At 61.3% G+C, this 16,615-nt stretch overlaps 1 protein-coding gene across 4 annotated transcripts in view; it reads right to left on the bottom strand.

Moving 5' to 3' along the window:
* Positions 1–1,646: 1,646 nt before the first annotated feature.
* The window catches only part of AACS (acetoacetyl-CoA synthetase), a 54,217-nt gene continuing 39,248 nt past the window's right edge, over positions 1,647–16,615 (bottom strand). Inside the window, exons 12-18 of one of the 4 annotated variants that reach the window (XM_058691477.1) lie at positions 16,484–16,606; positions 13,524–13,637; positions 10,765–10,890; positions 6,744–6,813; positions 6,223–6,281; positions 5,262–5,420; positions 1,647–2,850 (exon numbers count right to left, since the gene is read on the bottom strand). In XM_058691477.1, coding sequence (XP_058547460.1) covers positions 2,666–2,850; positions 5,262–5,420; positions 6,223–6,281; positions 6,744–6,813; positions 10,765–10,890; positions 13,524–13,637; positions 16,484–16,606 — 836 coding nt within the window. In that variant the 3' untranslated portion in view covers positions 1,647–2,665. Of the gene's footprint in view, positions 2,851–2,877; positions 3,756–5,261; positions 5,465–6,222; positions 6,282–6,743; positions 6,814–10,764; positions 10,891–13,523; positions 13,638–16,483; positions 16,607–16,615 lie in introns of those variants that run through there. The other 3 variants (XM_058691478.1, XM_058691479.1, XM_058691480.1) reach the window with 3 other exon arrangements.

Genomic DNA, 16,615 nt, shown 5'->3' with positions numbered 1-16,615 from the left:
CACAGTGGGGATCAAGGAGGAGGAGGGAGGGGCCGCTGGCTGGCAGGGTGGAAAAGGCAGAGGCAGCTGGCCGGCAGGTGCTCGCAGGGCGACGCCCAGGCCAAGGCACCTCAGGGGAGGGCTGCGCCCCACGGGCGCTCGATGACTGTCGTTCAGACCATCTGTCTCTCATTAATGAAGCTGTCCAGCGTGGCTTGTTAATGAGGACGCGTGGGCTCAGCCAGCCTGGGGGGTCGTGCTGGAACTCAAAGGGCACAGCAGGTAAGCTCTCACCACTCCTCAGGCACAGTCGGTCTGAAGGGTCAGGCCCGAGTCCTGGGAGGGAGGGGGCCGGCAGGCCGGTCCCACAGGGAGGATGCGCCCAGCCTGGGGTCAGTCAACCGCCAGGGCTCCCGACGGCCCACACCGCCCGGGAACCGCTCGCCGTCTTCCTCAGCGGCGGGACCCGGCCAGGCGGGCAAAGTGAGGCAGGCAGGACAAGGCCCCAGACGTGCCGGGTGGAAACGTGAAGTTCCGTGGTCAGGGGCGTTAAGGCTGCACATGGAATTAGGCTTTGCTAATCAGTAGATGTTACAATAGGGGGATTATCCTGGATTATTCGAGTGGAGCCACCGTATCTCAGAGGTCTCCTGTGTGGCAGAGGGAGGCAGGAGCCGCCACAGGCTCTGGGGACGGAGGGATGAGCCACCGGCCAAGAACGAGGGCGCCTCTAGCGGTTGGAAAAGGCAAGGAAGGGAGTGTCTCCTGGAGCCTCCAGAAGGAATGCAGCCTGCATGCACCTTGACTTTCCCTCAGTGACACCTGCATCGGGCTTCTGACCTCCAGAACTGTAATACATTTGTGTTTTAAGCCGCTGGCTTTGTGGTAATTTGTTACAGCAGCAACAGGAAACGAATAGGAAAAAGGTAACAGGTCCTGTTTAAAATGCTCAGACCTCCAGACTCCCCTGCAGCGAGGGGTGGCCGTGTATGGCCCACCTCTGGTCACTCAGGCACAAGCAGATGTGCAAGGGGTGGGTTTTCCAGAAAACCCACCATTTGGCCGATTGAAAGGGGACAGGCTGGGGGTGGGGGGTTGGTTTCTGCCCCTCACCCAGCCCTCCCGTCACTTCCTCCTTCCTGCCTGGAACACGATGGGAGCTGGGAGGCAGGCGGAGACGGAGGGCGGGCAGGGCACAGACGTGCGCTGGCCATCCGGCAGCTACCGCACAGCCCCAGGCACACACCTGCCTCCAGCTTCCCGGGACAGGAGAAAAGGAAGCCCCGCTGGGCTGAGCCCAGATTCGGTGACATGCGGCCAGACCCACAGCTCCTACAATGACAAGGGCTGTTGTCCAGACACCTGGCTTCCTGGAACCGTGGGGGAGTCCAGGGTAAGGACAGCGCCCTCCTCTGGGGTGCCGGCTCCACGCAGAGAAGTCCTCGCTGGCCATCTGGTCACCCCGGACGGGTGCTAAATACCAGGGGCCCGGGAAGGCTCCAACCACGTGGCCAAACGTCTCCCCCAAGGCAGGGCTCCCGGCTGGTTCTGCAGCACAGGCAGCATCGGGACCTCGGATCCAGTCACCCCCTCCAGAGAAAACGTACCGGCCCGCCGCACGTGAACAGATGTGCGCACGCACGTGTATATGCGCACGCACGTGTATATGCGCGTGTGTGCATATGTTTATTGTATAAATTCTTCATGGCGCTTTTTCCCCGTGTTTTTGTCATCCAGAAGAAAAGGGATTCAAGAAGGGTTTTCGTTGCGCTCAGTTTTCACAAGCACAGAAACAAACATTAGGATTACAGGAATCAACACGCTGAACCCAAAGTGCGTACCAGCCACCCGGCTGCAGCACCCGGGACTCGATTCACGAGTGCGGGTATCACAGCTGCGACTTGAGGCTCCCAGGGCTCCGGGTGGAGGGCGCGGCAAGGCCGTGTCCCCCGAGGCCAGGCAGCTCCGTCTGGGGAGGACCCCGTGACGGCCGCCCGGGCGGCCCGCCAACTCCCCGAGAGCACCGCCACCCCGCAGGGCACACGGCCAGTTCCGCGAACGCCCCCGCACAGCAGACAACGGATGTTAAAACATTCTGAAACCATTCAAAGTCCGAGAGATAAAGGGACCCCGTTAAAGCACAAAACCCCCGTGTCCTCCAGAGGGAGCTTCCACCTGCGGGTCAGAGCACACGGCCCCGCCAGGAACCGTGGGGACCCGGTGCATTGCACACAGACACAGACGCGCAGGGGTGGTCGGCCGCGGGGGGCAGTTCACGGGCGACAGCAGACGGACGGGCCCTGAGCCAAGAGAACACACAGCTTCACACGTTAAGAGAGCAAAAGAGAGCAACAGGTGCAAGGCTGCAGCGGGGGTGTGCCGTCGCCAGAAAGCCAGCCGGTGCCCGGAGCGTGGCCGTGGCTGAGGCCGTCGGCCGTGACCGCCCCCACACGGGCGAGCCCCGGCGCCCGGCAGCGCGTGCCAGGGCACACGTGGGAAGACACACACACACTCGAAGCCTTGCCACACACACAACCAAACGCTCCTCCCTCTCAGCCTCTGGTCCGGGGAGACTCGGGCCCCCGCCCGATGCAGCTGCAGATCAGAGACGATCTTCCCCAAGCCCGCAGACGCTTGCCTTCCCAAGGGCTGTACGTGTCTAAGCGCTTTCTGGAAGCCACGGAAGTCACGGCACAGACACGTGTGGCCGAGTGTGGTGCGAGACGGTCCGACTCAGAAGTCCCGCAGCTCGGGGATGTCCCTGTACAAATCCAGGGCGTCGGGGTTCGAGAAGGCCCCTCGGTGCTCCACGGCCTTTCCAGCAATGACCTGCTTCACCGCCGCTTCCACCTTCTTGCCGTTGAGGGTGTACTGCCAGGGCGGGCAGAGAAAACAGACAGAAAGGGACCTGAGCCCTCAGGGGAAAAGACCCCTCGGGCTCCGACGTCCGGGTGTCCCGACCAAGACCGAATGGCCTCCACCGGCAGCCAGACCGAGGGCGACCCGGCAGCCGGGCAGGCGTGCCCAGGAAGGCGGCTTTCCACCACGGCCGGTGTCTGGGGGGCTGAGGGCCGATCCCTCAACCCGGGTCTGTCCCCTCGGGCGTGAAGTCGGGGGTGCCAGCGCCCCTCCCCGTGCTGCGGGTGGGGTTCTCGGCGCTCGCCGCTAGACTATTTCTATTCGGTTACTTTTCCTGACGTCACGACACCTCCCTGTGTCGTCCGACCCAGCCGTCACTTCCGTGCAAGCGGCGGGCGGCTCCCTGCCCCTCGTCACCGATCCCCTCGCCAGGGAGCTCGTCCGGGAGCCTCCCGACACCTCCCCAGATCCCTCCTCGGAACCCTCGTCCGGGCCGGCCGGGGCACTTGTTTCCTCGCAGTCAGAAGCCTCCCAAACGTTCAAAGCTCCCTCTCGAACCCACGCCTCGTGGGCCCGGCCCGTGGTCCCAACAGGCTTCTGGTGGCAGTGCGGGCGTCAGGCCAGGAGACGGCGGGACAGAGCCCGTGAGTAACACCGCCGGTGCCCTCAACTCTCCTCCACGGGCACCACTTTTGTAAACCTGACATGTAATTAAAATTCATGCCCTCGAAAGACTCAGGCGACGTGTGAACTAACTAAGGATCTAAGCGCTGGCTTCCGGGGGACTGCCTGTCACCTGGGCGTCAGCCCCGCTCGCCCCGAAAAGCAGGAGTCTCACCTGCTTCGTGTGCGCATAAGCTTTCTACGACAGGTCCGAGAACGACTCGGGGGAGCTAATAATTTATACCCTCCGTGAGCTGACAAAACCAAGAAGGCCTCGTTTCGGGAGAAATCCCGCTGCTGTTTCCTCTGGCGAGAAGGGTGGCAGGGAGGCAGAAAGTGCCCAGCTCCAGCTCGGGCCTCCCCGAGAGATAACCGTCATCTGCCTCCCATCGGGACGGGCCAGGCTTCTCCACCGAGGGCGGCCGCCTGGCACCCGCCAGCCTCGCCGTGCCCCCAGGGCCCCGAGTCTCCTTGGCTGGGCCGCCCCTCCCCAGCTCGGCAACGCACAGGGCCAACCCGGTCCGTCAGGGCAGAGCACGAGGACCGGAAAACACGGGGCCTTGAAAAACCTCGAGAAACCCCTGAAATGACTCCCCAGCCCAACCAGAGGGGACAGCACCCGGGGAGAGCGAGCAGAGGCAGAGCTGGGCTGACAGGGACCCGGGCGCCAGGCTGAGGACAAAAGACGGTCACCACGACCCGTGTCTCCACTGAATCCCCGTGAGCGGACACGGCTGGGGAATAACCCTCCCGGCAGCAAAGGACACACTTTCCGTCCCAACAAGAGAAAGCCAAGGGGAAGGTCAAACTCTCGTCACTCAGAATGTGCCGGAAGCACACAGATCCGGTTCACCGAAGGAAAGCCTTAGGCCCTCATCGGGAGAAGGCAGTAAGTGTCCCTCCCTCCCTGAGAGAGCCACCGTCTCCGGAGTCATCAGGAGTCACCGACCGGGAGAGACAGACAGACAGACAGACAGAACTCCCGAGCTGTGCCTTAACCAAAATGTGACAGAACTGCACGGACGGTGTAGCAAGTCCCGGCCCTGCCCGCACCCCGCGTATGCATCCCTGCCCGGGGCAACATCAGGGCCCTGCTCCAGCTGCCCCCCACCCCCAGCCCCACCCCCTCAGCGGACAGCTACTCCGCAGGCCTCGGAGACGGGCCGGCTGGGTGCGATCGGCGGGCTCCGTGCACACGCGCGGGCGCACGCACTCGGCAGTTTCCGCCGTGGGCTGACGGACGCGTTCGCCGCGTCGGCGGTCCGAGTGAACGCTGAGATCCCATCTGGGCACGCCTCCTCCCCCACCCAGAGCCTAAGCAAAGTGCAAGGGGGGGACGAGCCTCTAAATAGCCTCGGGTCTTCTTTCCACGGGCAGAACTCAAAATGCAAAGGCAAGGGCAGCAGCCGCCAGCGGCCCTTCGTACCGTCAAAATTCATTTTCTCGTTAATAATTCCGAGAACACACCGAGCCCGCCCCGGGGAGGGGGGGGGGGGGGAGCCAGGTGGATGCGCAGGGCCGGGCCCGCCTGCCCTCCCAACACAGGCATTTAGCACAAGTTACTCGAAAGGCAAGTCGGGAAGGGTTAAAAAGAGAGAGAGAGACGGTGGGAGAGAAAAGAAGGATGCCGTTGCCAGGCAACGCGGACAAACGACACACAGAGCGTGAGCTCGCTCCTCGGGAGAGGCCGGGCGGCGTGGGGGGCGCCCGGGTCGCGGCTGCGGGGGCGGGGGCGGGGCGGAGCCCGGCGGGGCACGTACCGGGATGCCCTTGGTCTCCAGGATGACGCTGGGCACGTGCCGCGCGGAGAGGCCGCGGCGGATGGCGTTGCGGATACTCTTCACCAGGTCGGGCCCGAAGGCGTGGCCGGACGCCATCTTCAGGAACAGAAGCACCCTCTCCTCCCCGTCCTTGTTGTACTGGGGGACACAGAGGCTGTCCACCACCTCCTCGAAGGCCTCCACTGCAGAGACAGGGCAAGGGGCCACACGCTCGCACCGGCCCCCCTCCCCCCTCCCCGGGGGAAGAGCCCCCCAGGGGGGACAAGCAGAACGCCCATGGCTGGTGAGAGGCACAGCTGCAGCTTGAGCTGAATGGTTCCAAGAAGCCAACCTCAGGCCTGACTTACTTAACTACAAATGAATTTAAAAATAAAAAGGAAGCAAATGCCCGTGGTGGGGGCTCCACTGGTGGGGGGAACAAAGGCTGGGAGCAGACAGATCAGGACTTCTCCCTCCCGGCTGCGCAAACAACCTTGATGTGACAGCCGCAGGAAGCCACCTCCTCGGAAGGCTGATTTTATGGCCTCGGTGGGCATTTTAAAGGCCCACGGATGACTGTGCAGCTGTCCTTATTTAGTGTGCTGAATGGTGCTGTGTGACCTCCAGCAATCACACCACCTCTCTGTGCTGCTTTTTCACCCATAAAAAGCAGACACAACTAAGCAACCCAAGGAAGCTCGCTGTGAAAATGACAGGTAACAGAGCAGGGATGGGACCCTGTGACCTCAAGAATACCGACCGCTCTGGGATCTTACAGCTACAAGCAACGTGGACCAGGTAAGTTCACAAATGTCCATTCCCACGGCTGAGGCAAATGGGCTAGAGTTATGCCAAAAGGCGGGGTCTTTGTAAAACGGGCTCCCGGGCTCCCCGCTAGGATAGGCTGCCCCCCCTCCGGGATGACCTAAGAACAATTTCAGGAGCAAGGGAAAATGCGTACCAATGTTATAGATTTCCGAACTGCCGAATCGCACTCCGTTGGGGTTGAGCGTGCCGTCACTGGAAAGAGAGACACGGTCACAAACACAGGAGCTCCTGAGTGAGGCACGTCGCATGGGGATCGGGGGTGGGGGCCACCACCGCCTTGCCACATGGCAACACCGGGCCCCGTCACGAAGGCTCCCTCCCCTGCTCTTTATCCCCACCAGCCACCTTCTTTCTCTCTCTCTCTCTCTCTCTCTCTCAACCAAAAGCCAGACAAGGGAGTCCCCTTTGTGTGGAAACACCTGTCCCCTCACTGTCCCTTCCCACCTGCACAGGTGTGGCATGTGCCCAATACCCACACATCCCAGGTCTGAAAGGGCGGCTGCTACTGTGGACGGATGCTGGCCGCGCCTTGGCCACAGGCCTCCCACCCCACCCTGGGGCACGGAAACGTGGATCGGGCCCGGCCCCGGCCCCCGGGGAGCAGACGCAGGCTGCCTCCTGTCCCTGCCTCGATGCCTCGGGAAGAACCCTCACCTCCGGCCCAGCATGACGATGCCCCCGGTCTTGGGGTTGATTCTGCAGTAGTCACCGTGCGCCCAGACACCTGCAGGGAGGCAGACGTGCTCAGTCACCCCGAGGAGAAGGGGTCCCGACTGGCTGCCCGGACAGACACCCACGCAGGCCTGACGGCAACACGATTCGCATGATTCCGCAACGTTAATGCCCGTCTGCAGACGCGGCTGAGGCTCAGAAACCAGGAAGAGGGGTGGCTCTGGGGAGCCGGGGGTAGATGTGACCTAGACAGCGCCCGCCCCAGGAGCACCCCTTCCAGTGGGGGCGTGCACCCGGCTCCGACCCGCACCAGCAGGCAAGAAACACCACTCCTGCAGGGCCCGCCCGACAGGGACCCCGGGAAGTCAGGGGCACCGACCCCAGCAGCGAGGATGCCGGAGGGGCCGGGGAAGGTCAGTGGGAGCTTCGGGGGAAGGCCCTCTGACTGAACGATAGGAAGCACAGGCCACGCTTTAGGAGGACGGGGTGGTCTGGGACAGCCGAGAAAGACGGTCCGGAGGGGTCCGGGCCACTCTTCAACGCGAAGAACAGAGGCAGCACGAGCAGTGGGAGAAAACTGCGACAGTCTTAGCAACGGAGGCCTGAGCTAAGGCACCAGCCGTGTGGACAGAGCTGACTAGCTGGTGAAACCCGGGGGCCGTGCAAGGCGGTGGGGGCGGGCGGATCAGAGGTGACCCTGAGACCAGGCAGCTACCTCCCCCTGTGTGGCGGGGTCCCGGGCTGGCCCTCGCCCTGGGGTGCAGCAAAGCTAATATCCCAAGGGGTCACGGCCCCAGCCTCAGCCACGCCCTCCCCCCACGCCGCCGAGGCGATTGCCAAGGGAGCGGCTGAACCAGCCAAAGGCCTCGTCCCGCCGGCAGATGCGGTGACCCCCCACCAGCCACACAAACGGAGGAGGCGCTCCCTGCAGCCACCAGGGGCAGCCTGCCTCCGGAAACGAGGGGGCCCCTGCGGCCCGGAAGGGAAAATGCCAACTAAAACCAGCCGTGGCGTCTCCACCGAGAGCACCCCTCCCTCTCCAATCCTACAGAAGCTTCCGGACCCGAGGGGCTAACCCAATCAGCTCACAACCGTCCGGGAGGCACCACCCCAACAACACGCTCTGCTGCCGCTCGTTCACCGTCACGGCCACACGCTGCCAGGAGCGTGGATTAAAGCCCGTTGAGAGGGAAGTCAGGGCGCCTGTCCGTCCGTCCGTCCGTCCGTCCACAGGGAGGGTGGTCCCTGGGAGGCGGTTTGAGACCAAAGGACCCCTGAGCTCACTTATTCTTTTTTTTTTTTTTTTTTTTTTTTTTTTTTTTTTTTTAAATTTTTTTTTTTCAACGTTTTTTATTTATTTTTGGGACAGAGAGAGACAGAGCATGAACGGGGGAGGGGCAGAGAGAGAGGGAGACACAGAATCGGAAACAGGCTCCAGGCTCCGAGCCATCAGCCCAGAGCCCGACGCGGGGCTCGAACTCACGGACCGCGAGATCGTGACCTGGCTGAAGTCGGACGCTTAACCGACTGCGCCACCCAGGCGCCCCTGAGCTCACTTATTCTGACGCAGAAGAGGACTGTAGGCCTCAAGGTCCTTCCTCCCTCCTCCCCAAGCTGAAGAACGAACCCCCCCTCCCTGACCGCACTTGCAAAAGATTCACCCCCACAAACAGGGAAAACTTCCCGGGACTGCAGGTGCTACGTGTGGGGTGTGGGCAGGAACACAGGAGACCGGCTTTGCACGCGCAGTCCCGGGACACAGAAAGCCGCAGACACAGCAGCAGGGCCTGTCCTGCTCACGTGGGGACTCGGGCGCCCGTGCTGGCACACGGTCTGGTTTATGCGCAGCCCGGTGTCCCAGGAGTTTGATAATTAACGCACGGCCCCGGAAATGGAGATCAAACGGAAGACACAAATGCACCCCGAAGGAGCGGTCATTTGTGACAACGAAATGGTTCCGCCTCGTACAAAACAAAGTCGGGAGGAGGAATTCACAAGGGGCTGGTGGCTCTGGGGCCAGGCTGTCACAGGCTTCCTCGTGGGCTTCCGCAGGCCTGCAGCTCCCACTGTGTCCACGGCAGACTGGCTCTGTTTCTGCCCCCCCCCCCCCCCCCCCGTGAGTGATGGTGCCTGGGGCCGAGCATGCCAGCGTGAAGGGGGAGACCCGGCCTTCTCCTGCTTTCCCCCCTGGAGATCCAGCGCAGGGAACCTCTTTCGGTGAGCTCGTACTTTTGTACATTAAAGGAGAGTGGCACAGCGTTCCACGTACACAGACGCGCCATCACAGATAAATTGCACAGTCACACGCTTCTCTTACTGGACGCGGGACCTCCGTCCGCTTTGGACTCTTTTGCTGACGAGGGCTGAGGGACACTGGCCGTCTCCATGTCATCAAGCCCAACATCCTGGCAGCTCGTGGGCAGGCCTAGTGTCCCGTGTCCTCTACACTTCCCTGTGCCCATTGTTTCCATTTTTGCCTTGGCTGCCAGGAAACTCAGAGCTGAAATCATTGCTCTGTAGAATCAGAACGGTCTGAATCTTTCTTCGCTCTGTTTTTCATTTCTCTTTAAGTTTTTACTAGGCTTTTAAAAACAGTAAGATGTCATGAAGAAAACCAAAACGGCTCATAATTCCCCCACTCAGACAACCCTTTGTCGTGCGTTTATTCACAGACTTACACACATAGACTTCCTTTCCGAACACAAAAGAGATACTACGCCCTCTGTGCTGAACTTCTGCTCTTCGCTCACTGATTTTTCTTGGATATCACTGCCTGCTTACGTTCTCGCCCGGCCTAAGGGTGTCTGGGAGTCTCCTTCCTGCTACAGCAAGGACGACCTTGCCTTCCGACTATTTGCTTTAACCATCAATTCCAATACAGTGTAAGAATCTCCCAGTGCTGGGGAGTGGACAGACGGTCAGGTTCAACCCGTGTTCGCCCGGTCCATGACCAACAGCTTCAGAGTCCCACTGTCTTCACTGCCTTCCTCTGTGCATACTGGTTCCTATACTGCACCTACTCGCAGGAAATACTTGAGGCATCTACTTACAAAACTGACTACATGATGAGATTCTTTAAGGAGAATCAGAAATTCTGTCCTGGGGATAAGCGGAATCCTATGATCAAGCAATGATTTCAACTCCGATCTTCCTGGCAGCCAAGGCAAAAATGGAAACGCAACGGCGACTCCCGAGTGGGAGGTGTGGTGCCAGGACGGTGGTCCTACGCAGGCTGTGCAAACACGCAAGGCCAAGCGGGAAATGGGAGAGGTCCGCGGCAAATTCTGCCACCAACGGTCACCTGCCCTTCTCAGACCGTCCACACGTGGTTAATGCAAAATCGGATCACTTTCTAGACACCGAAGCAAGTACTTGGACTAAACCGCCCTGGGGACAGAGGGCTTGCTGAACTGTGAATGGCGCAGCTGCGGGAACTCAGCGGTGCTTCTGAGACAAGGTAGGAGGGGGCAGGAAGCAGAGCTCTAAGTAAAACACCTCCGGGCTCTGGGACGAGGCGTCGCTCAGAAGACGAACCGGGAGGGCGTCAGGCTGCACCAGAGTGACCAGCGGGTCGTAAACCACCCCACTGTCCAGCCCCTCGGTGAGGCCCGGCTGAGGGTGCGTGGGGCAGGAAGCAAGAGGCCGGGCCAGAATCCGCTTGCACACGCCCTTTCCCCCCCGAACGGGCCGCACAGTCCTGGGTAAGCGCGCGCGTCCGCAGCCCTCCCGCGGGCAAACCACTGGCTCGCGCCGGCTCCCGGCAGCAGCGACTGGGGCGCAGGGGCTCTGCGCACACGGGCCGGTTAAGGGTAAGTTAAACCCGGACGCCGGTTTCCCGTGACGGCTTCGAGCTGAAGGTGACAAGAATCTGAGCGGCCGCTCACCATCGCCCCTCTGGCGGAAGGGGCTGTGGGCCGCTCCCCACGCGCGGGCGGAGGGGGCACATCCGGAAGCAGAGCCCGCGGGCCCGGCCTGGCCGAGTCTGCACCCGCAGCCCACGTACCTGGGAACCTGGAGAAATAGGCCTTCCTGTACTTGCTCCCGTTCTCGTCGTTCCAGAAGTGCGTGGGCTGGCAGGGGATCGGCTTGGTGCACACCAGCTCCCCGCTCTCTCCCCACACTGCCTTTCCTGGTTTGGGAAGAATTCAGAATAACCTCAGCACCCACGGCAGCCACGCCCCCTGGGGTTCTCCCCGCCCCCTCGCTAGCCCCCCCCCCCCTTACGCGCCGCGCCGTGCGTGGGACCCACGTGAAGGCACAGCGCGCCCCTGGTCACGTCAGCGCCCCTGGAAGCCGCGCTCACTCCTCCCCTGAAGACCTTCCCTCCCGGCGCGTTCCCCCCCGCACCTCTCTTCGATATGCGATTTGTTTTTCCCACACGGGGGTCAATACTTTCACTCCACCGACACCGTCCTGTGTGTTTCCGAACCACGTACACGGCCTCGCGCGGCGCGTGTCCAGCGCCGCTCCCAGTGTGGCACCGGGGGGACTCACTCATCTACTACGTGGTGTTCCAATCGGGTCGTTCGGGGCTCGTGATTTCCCGTGTGCAATCACGAGCATTTATTCCTCCGGAGACGCACCTCTGTCATTCCCAGCTCTGCTCCCTAGCGCACCCCCACGCACACCATGACGAGCACGCGCACATCACGGGGAGCACCCGCGCCCACCCCAGGGGGAGCACTCACGTGCACACCACGCGGAGCACTCGCACGCACCCCGGGGGGGGGGGGGGGGGGAAGCACCCGCGCTCACACCACAGGGAGCACTCCCACGCACACCACGGGAGCGGGAGCACCCGCGCACACACCACGGGGAGCATCCACACGCACACCACGGGGAGCACGCGCACATCACGGGGAGCACCCGCGCCCACACCAGGGGGAGCACCCGCGCCCACACCAGGGGGAGCACCCGCGCCCACACCAGGGGGAGTACCTGTACCCACACCAGGGGGAGCACTTCCGTGCACACCACGTGGAGCACTCGCACGCACCCTGGGGGGGAGCACCCGCGCTCACACCACGGGGAGCACCCCCACGCACACCATGGGGAGCACTTACACGCACACCACGGGGAGCGCGCACACATCACGGGGAGCACCCGCGCACGCACCCGCGCACACACCACGGGGAGCACCCGCGCCCACACCAGGGGGAGCACCCACGCACACCCCAGGGGGAGCACCCACGCCACACTAGTGAGAGCACTCGTGTGCACACCACTCAGAGCACCCGCAGGCACACCATGGGGAGCACGCACACATCAAGGGGAGGACCCGCGCCCACACCAGGGCAAGCACCCGTGCACACCCCAGGGGGAGCACCCAAACCACGCGGAGCACCCGCACCCACACCAGGGGGAGCACCCGCGCACACACTATGGGGAGCCCCTACACGCACCAGGGGGAGCCCCCGCGCCACACCAGGGGGAGCCCCCGCACGCACACCACGGGGGGGGGGGGGGGGCACCTGCGCACAAACCACGGGGAGCACCCTCACACAGGTCTCCTTGCTCACAGGTGCAAATGCTTCTCCAGGGGTAGAATTGAGGCATCACGGGGTACCCACCTTCACCCTCTCTCTCCATCACCACATTGTGAGCTCAACAGGTGGCACTGAGGCACACGTGCTGCCACAAGGGCAGCCTGGATTCCAGCCCCAGGCACAGCACAGGCCATGGAGGCCACGGAGACAGGGCCAGACCGCGTCCCTCCCACTCCCACTGAGTGGGCCTGTGGAAAGCCGGCTGGTGCCCGTCTATCCAGCACCTTCCACAGTGCAGCAGGGCGGGACTTGCACTGAGAAGCCATCACCCCCCATGCATCCACGGAGGCTCCCGGGTTATCGCGTGTCCATCACCTCGCCTAGCTCATGCCATCCCACCGAAGCCCCGAGACAGAAGACGGGCAGACAGGTAACCGTGTGCCTCTGGAAGCGTCTGTTTCTCTCTGCGAGGAGCATCTCCTCCCGAGCAGGCTACCGAACGCGGCGGCAGCCAGAGCCAAGAGAAATGGTTGGACGGTGGGGAGGAAAACAGACGTACGGAACCAAGAACTTTTCTGAGCAATGACCCCAGGCAGCACCAGGGAAAAGCCTTCTTCTGAAGATAAGAACAGATTTTCAGAAAGGTCTCTGGCAACACTCTCTGTGAACTTCAGGAGAGACCCTTCCTGCACTCCCCAGGCTCGCAGCCCGGTGTGGCCACGACTGCTGCTGTCTCTCCCTCTCCCTCGTGCAAACGGGAGCGGGCACAACCTCCCCGTGCACTCCGCCAGGTCGAAATAATGGTGGCTGCAGTGCAAATTTGTGCAGTGCACACACCACACGCCAGGCCCTGTTTGGTGCTGGAGACACAAACAGGCTTTGCTGATTTATAGCCAGTGGCTGCTAACAGGTTACAAAGCAACCCAGAGAGGCCAACCCCCAGCTCCCTCACTGGGTCCTCGTCAAGGTCAGGGTGTCGGACTAGCAAGGCAGTACGGCAGCCTCAGCGGCATCTCTGACGTTTGGATGCCGGGGGAACGGCCGCCTTCCTGCTATTCCTGAACACACAGCTCTCCACTGTGATCTGGCCCAACACCGACTTCCCAGGCGGGCAGGCTGAAGGGGGTTGGGGCCGGGCCGGGCCGGGCCGGGCGAGAAGCTGCATCACTCTGCAGGCGAGCAGGGCCTCCCCGCTCCGGGAGGTTCTGCAGAACTGACACCAAGCATCCAGGTCACGCCCGGGCACGGAAAGAAAAGTGGTCAGTGAAGCCGTCACCTTCCTCGTTCCAGGCTTCCACGGCCATGCCCAGGTTCCGGGCCTGAATCTCCCCTCGGTACACGGGAACAGAGAAGTTCTGGCCCAGGAAGCAGGAGATGATGTCGGTGCCACCTGCAGACACGACAAAAGGAGATCCACCTTCAGAAGACGGGACAAACGGCCGAGTTTATTACTGGGGAACACCCCACGGGGGAGACCCCAAAGGACAGCTAGTCCCACTCTTTCTCGAGATAAATACAGAAAAAACCCCGGATGGTTCCGGCTTCTAGAGGAAGAAACGGAATTGCAGCAAACCGCCCGTGTCTGGGGGATTTATTCTGTGACCAAGGCTTCCTGCCGCAGGACGCACAAAACAGATGACCTCTCGTGGTCACCTCGAAATTCAGGACGCGGGCTCAGGGAAAACGGAAGCTTCGCCCGTTAGATCTACGGCACGGGCACCGTCTCGCAGACGGTCACGCACGGAGGCCCTTTGCTGGCGTGTGCACGCACGCGGCCGCTGGGAGAGCAGAAACCCCGAGGTCCGTGCAGCGAGGGCCCCCACATGAGGCAGCGTGGGATGGGAAACACTCCAGTTTCAGGAAGGAACTCGAAAGGGAGTCCAATCCCAAGAGCCACAGACACAGGAGCGGCAGGAACCCCCGAAGCCGGACCCACCACTGCCGACAACTGTCCCCTTGCTCCCCTCCCCATGAAAACGAGGATCACGCTCATCTCAGCGCCCCGGGCCCCAGGGGGGGTGCCAGCATGGCCCCCAGATGAGCACCAGATGTTCTCAGGGGACGCTGTGACACACACAGCACCGGCCCAGTGCCGAGAGGCTCTGAGCTGAAACGCCCTGTTAGAATGTCACCGAATCGCCCAGCAGTACCGTGGAAATCCACTTCCCGAAGCTTCTACAAACCAGCATTTGGGGCAGGGAACGTGGGTGGCTCAAGGCCCACAACTCTCAGGAGGGTTAAGGAGCGGACGTGAGTCTCCCGACACCTGGCTCTCCTCCCAGCGGCCAGAGACCCTCCACGCAGACAACCTGCTCATACAGACAGGAGCTCCTCAACCCTATTCCTGCTTCTCCCGAGGACCGTCTTGTCTCAGGACACACAGCTGTTATGTCTCAGGGCTTCACGGCACCCCACCGAGTGGTACGCGGGCAGCAGACATGTACGGATGTCGCCTATCGTGAGGCCAATGACTCCACGAAATAAGGGACCGGAGCCCCGGCGTGCCCACCCACTCGGCCCCTGGCGATCCCACGCTACAATCCACTCCTCGTGAGGGAAAACTGAGGCCCAGAGGGGAAAGGGAGGTCCCAAGACTACTCTCAGACGTTGGCGGGATCCCTGCTGGCCCCAACGGCCCAAGACCCCCAGCCTCGGGCCAAGGGTCCAGCTGGAAGGAGGAGGGCTGGTGGGGGCGTCCTCAGCCTCAGGCTTCCAGCAAATCAAATGGCGTCTTTTAAAGATGTGCTTTCTGGGGCGCCTGGGTGGCGCAGTCGGTTAAGCGTCCGACTTCAGCCAGGTCACGATCTCGCGGTCCGTGAGTTCGAGCCCCGCATCAGGCTCTGGGCTGATGGCTCGGAGCCTGGAGCCTGTTTCCGATTCTGTGTCTCCCTCTCTCTCTGCCCCTCCCCCGTTCATGCTCTGTCTCTCTCTGTCCCAAAAATAAATAAAAAAAAAACATTAAAAAAAAAAAAAATAAATAAAGATGTGCTTTCAGAAGAATATAGTCATCTAAAGACTTTGATGAGCTGCGGGAGAACGAAGCCCAGGTCGCACTGTTAAGGGGGAAACGTGGGACAGTGGGAACCCTACGTCAAATGCCCCCCCGCAACACTGCTGTGCCACCTACGCACAGACAGACGGCCTCTGACAGAAACCGGCACGGGCTTCCTTGGGGAAGGAGGATGGGGGGGGGGGGGGGGGGCGGGGTCACCACCCTATTTCCTTTTGGATTCTGAATATACAAATTATCTTCACACAACTTTATGTTAGGAAAAAAGTAAGGGGAAAAAAAGCCACGTGAAATCCCAACGCGCATACGCACACGCGGGTGTCCACGCACCCGCACACGTGCCTTTCTTCAATCTACAAAGGTGACCACACTTGATAACTCTGGAGTCTGCTTTTCTGAACACATCACAACCCTCTCTCAATTATAGTAAATAAGTTTCCATCTAAATAAAAATCGTCATCGTCTCCCTTCTAACAGCTGCAAAAACGAAGGATGCACCATAAATGATTCCATCAATCCCCTTCTACTGGGCACACAGGTCATTTCCGGCCTTCAATGAACATACGCAACATTGCAACGACTGTTCTTATACACAGCCAATTCTTACTATTTACAGATTCCGTAGTTGCAAATTCTCCTACTCGCTAATTTTGTAACCCCAAAATCAACACTCAGGGTGCTTTCAAAGTCGTCTGAGAACATGACCCGAGAACCAAGCGGTGAAAATCTCGAGATGCCCAACACGCACGTTCCCGGCTGAGGTCCAACAAGGCAGAGAGCCCTGCCCTCTGGCTCCAGCTCCCATCACCTCGAGGACCAGAGGACGGCGAGGGGAGGAGCTCAGGCTCCGGGGCGGCTGCGCTGGGTTTGAATCCCTCCACCGCGCCCCGGTAGTGGGGCAGCTCCAGCAAGTCGGTCAACACTCCTGAACCTTGTTTTCCCTTTTGTAAAATGAAGAAAACAGAATCTACCAGAAAAAGCCGTTTCCGGGACATGAGATTGTAACTGACGTGAGACACGTAGGTGCATTATCTCCCCCAGGAGCCACGGTTCAGCATCTGCCACCTCGGCGACTTTCTCGAACATGACTACCAGGGACAAGAGCCAACGTGCACAGAGGTGTGTGGGTCAGAGGCTGTGCGCGCTGGGGGGGACCGCCCCGGTCGTGTCCCGTGTCCTGATTCCTCCAGCACCCCCTCCCCACAAGCACACAGAGGGGAGCGTACCTGAGATGGAACCCAGAAGGATGCTGCTCTTAATGCACCTGTAGACATAGTCATAGCTTTGGGCTTTCAGCGGGGAGCCGGTGGACAGGACCGTATGAAGCGTCTGGAGACTGTGGGTTTCCACTAGGGCGA

This window comes from Neofelis nebulosa, chromosome 11 (assembly GCF_028018385.1).
Source record: "Neofelis nebulosa isolate mNeoNeb1 chromosome 11, mNeoNeb1.pri, whole genome shotgun sequence".
Classification (NCBI taxonomy): Eukaryota; Metazoa; Chordata; class Mammalia; order Carnivora; family Felidae; genus Neofelis; species Neofelis nebulosa.
Note: the sequence above shows the minus strand (reverse complement) of the source record. Positions and strands in the feature narration are given on the sequence as shown.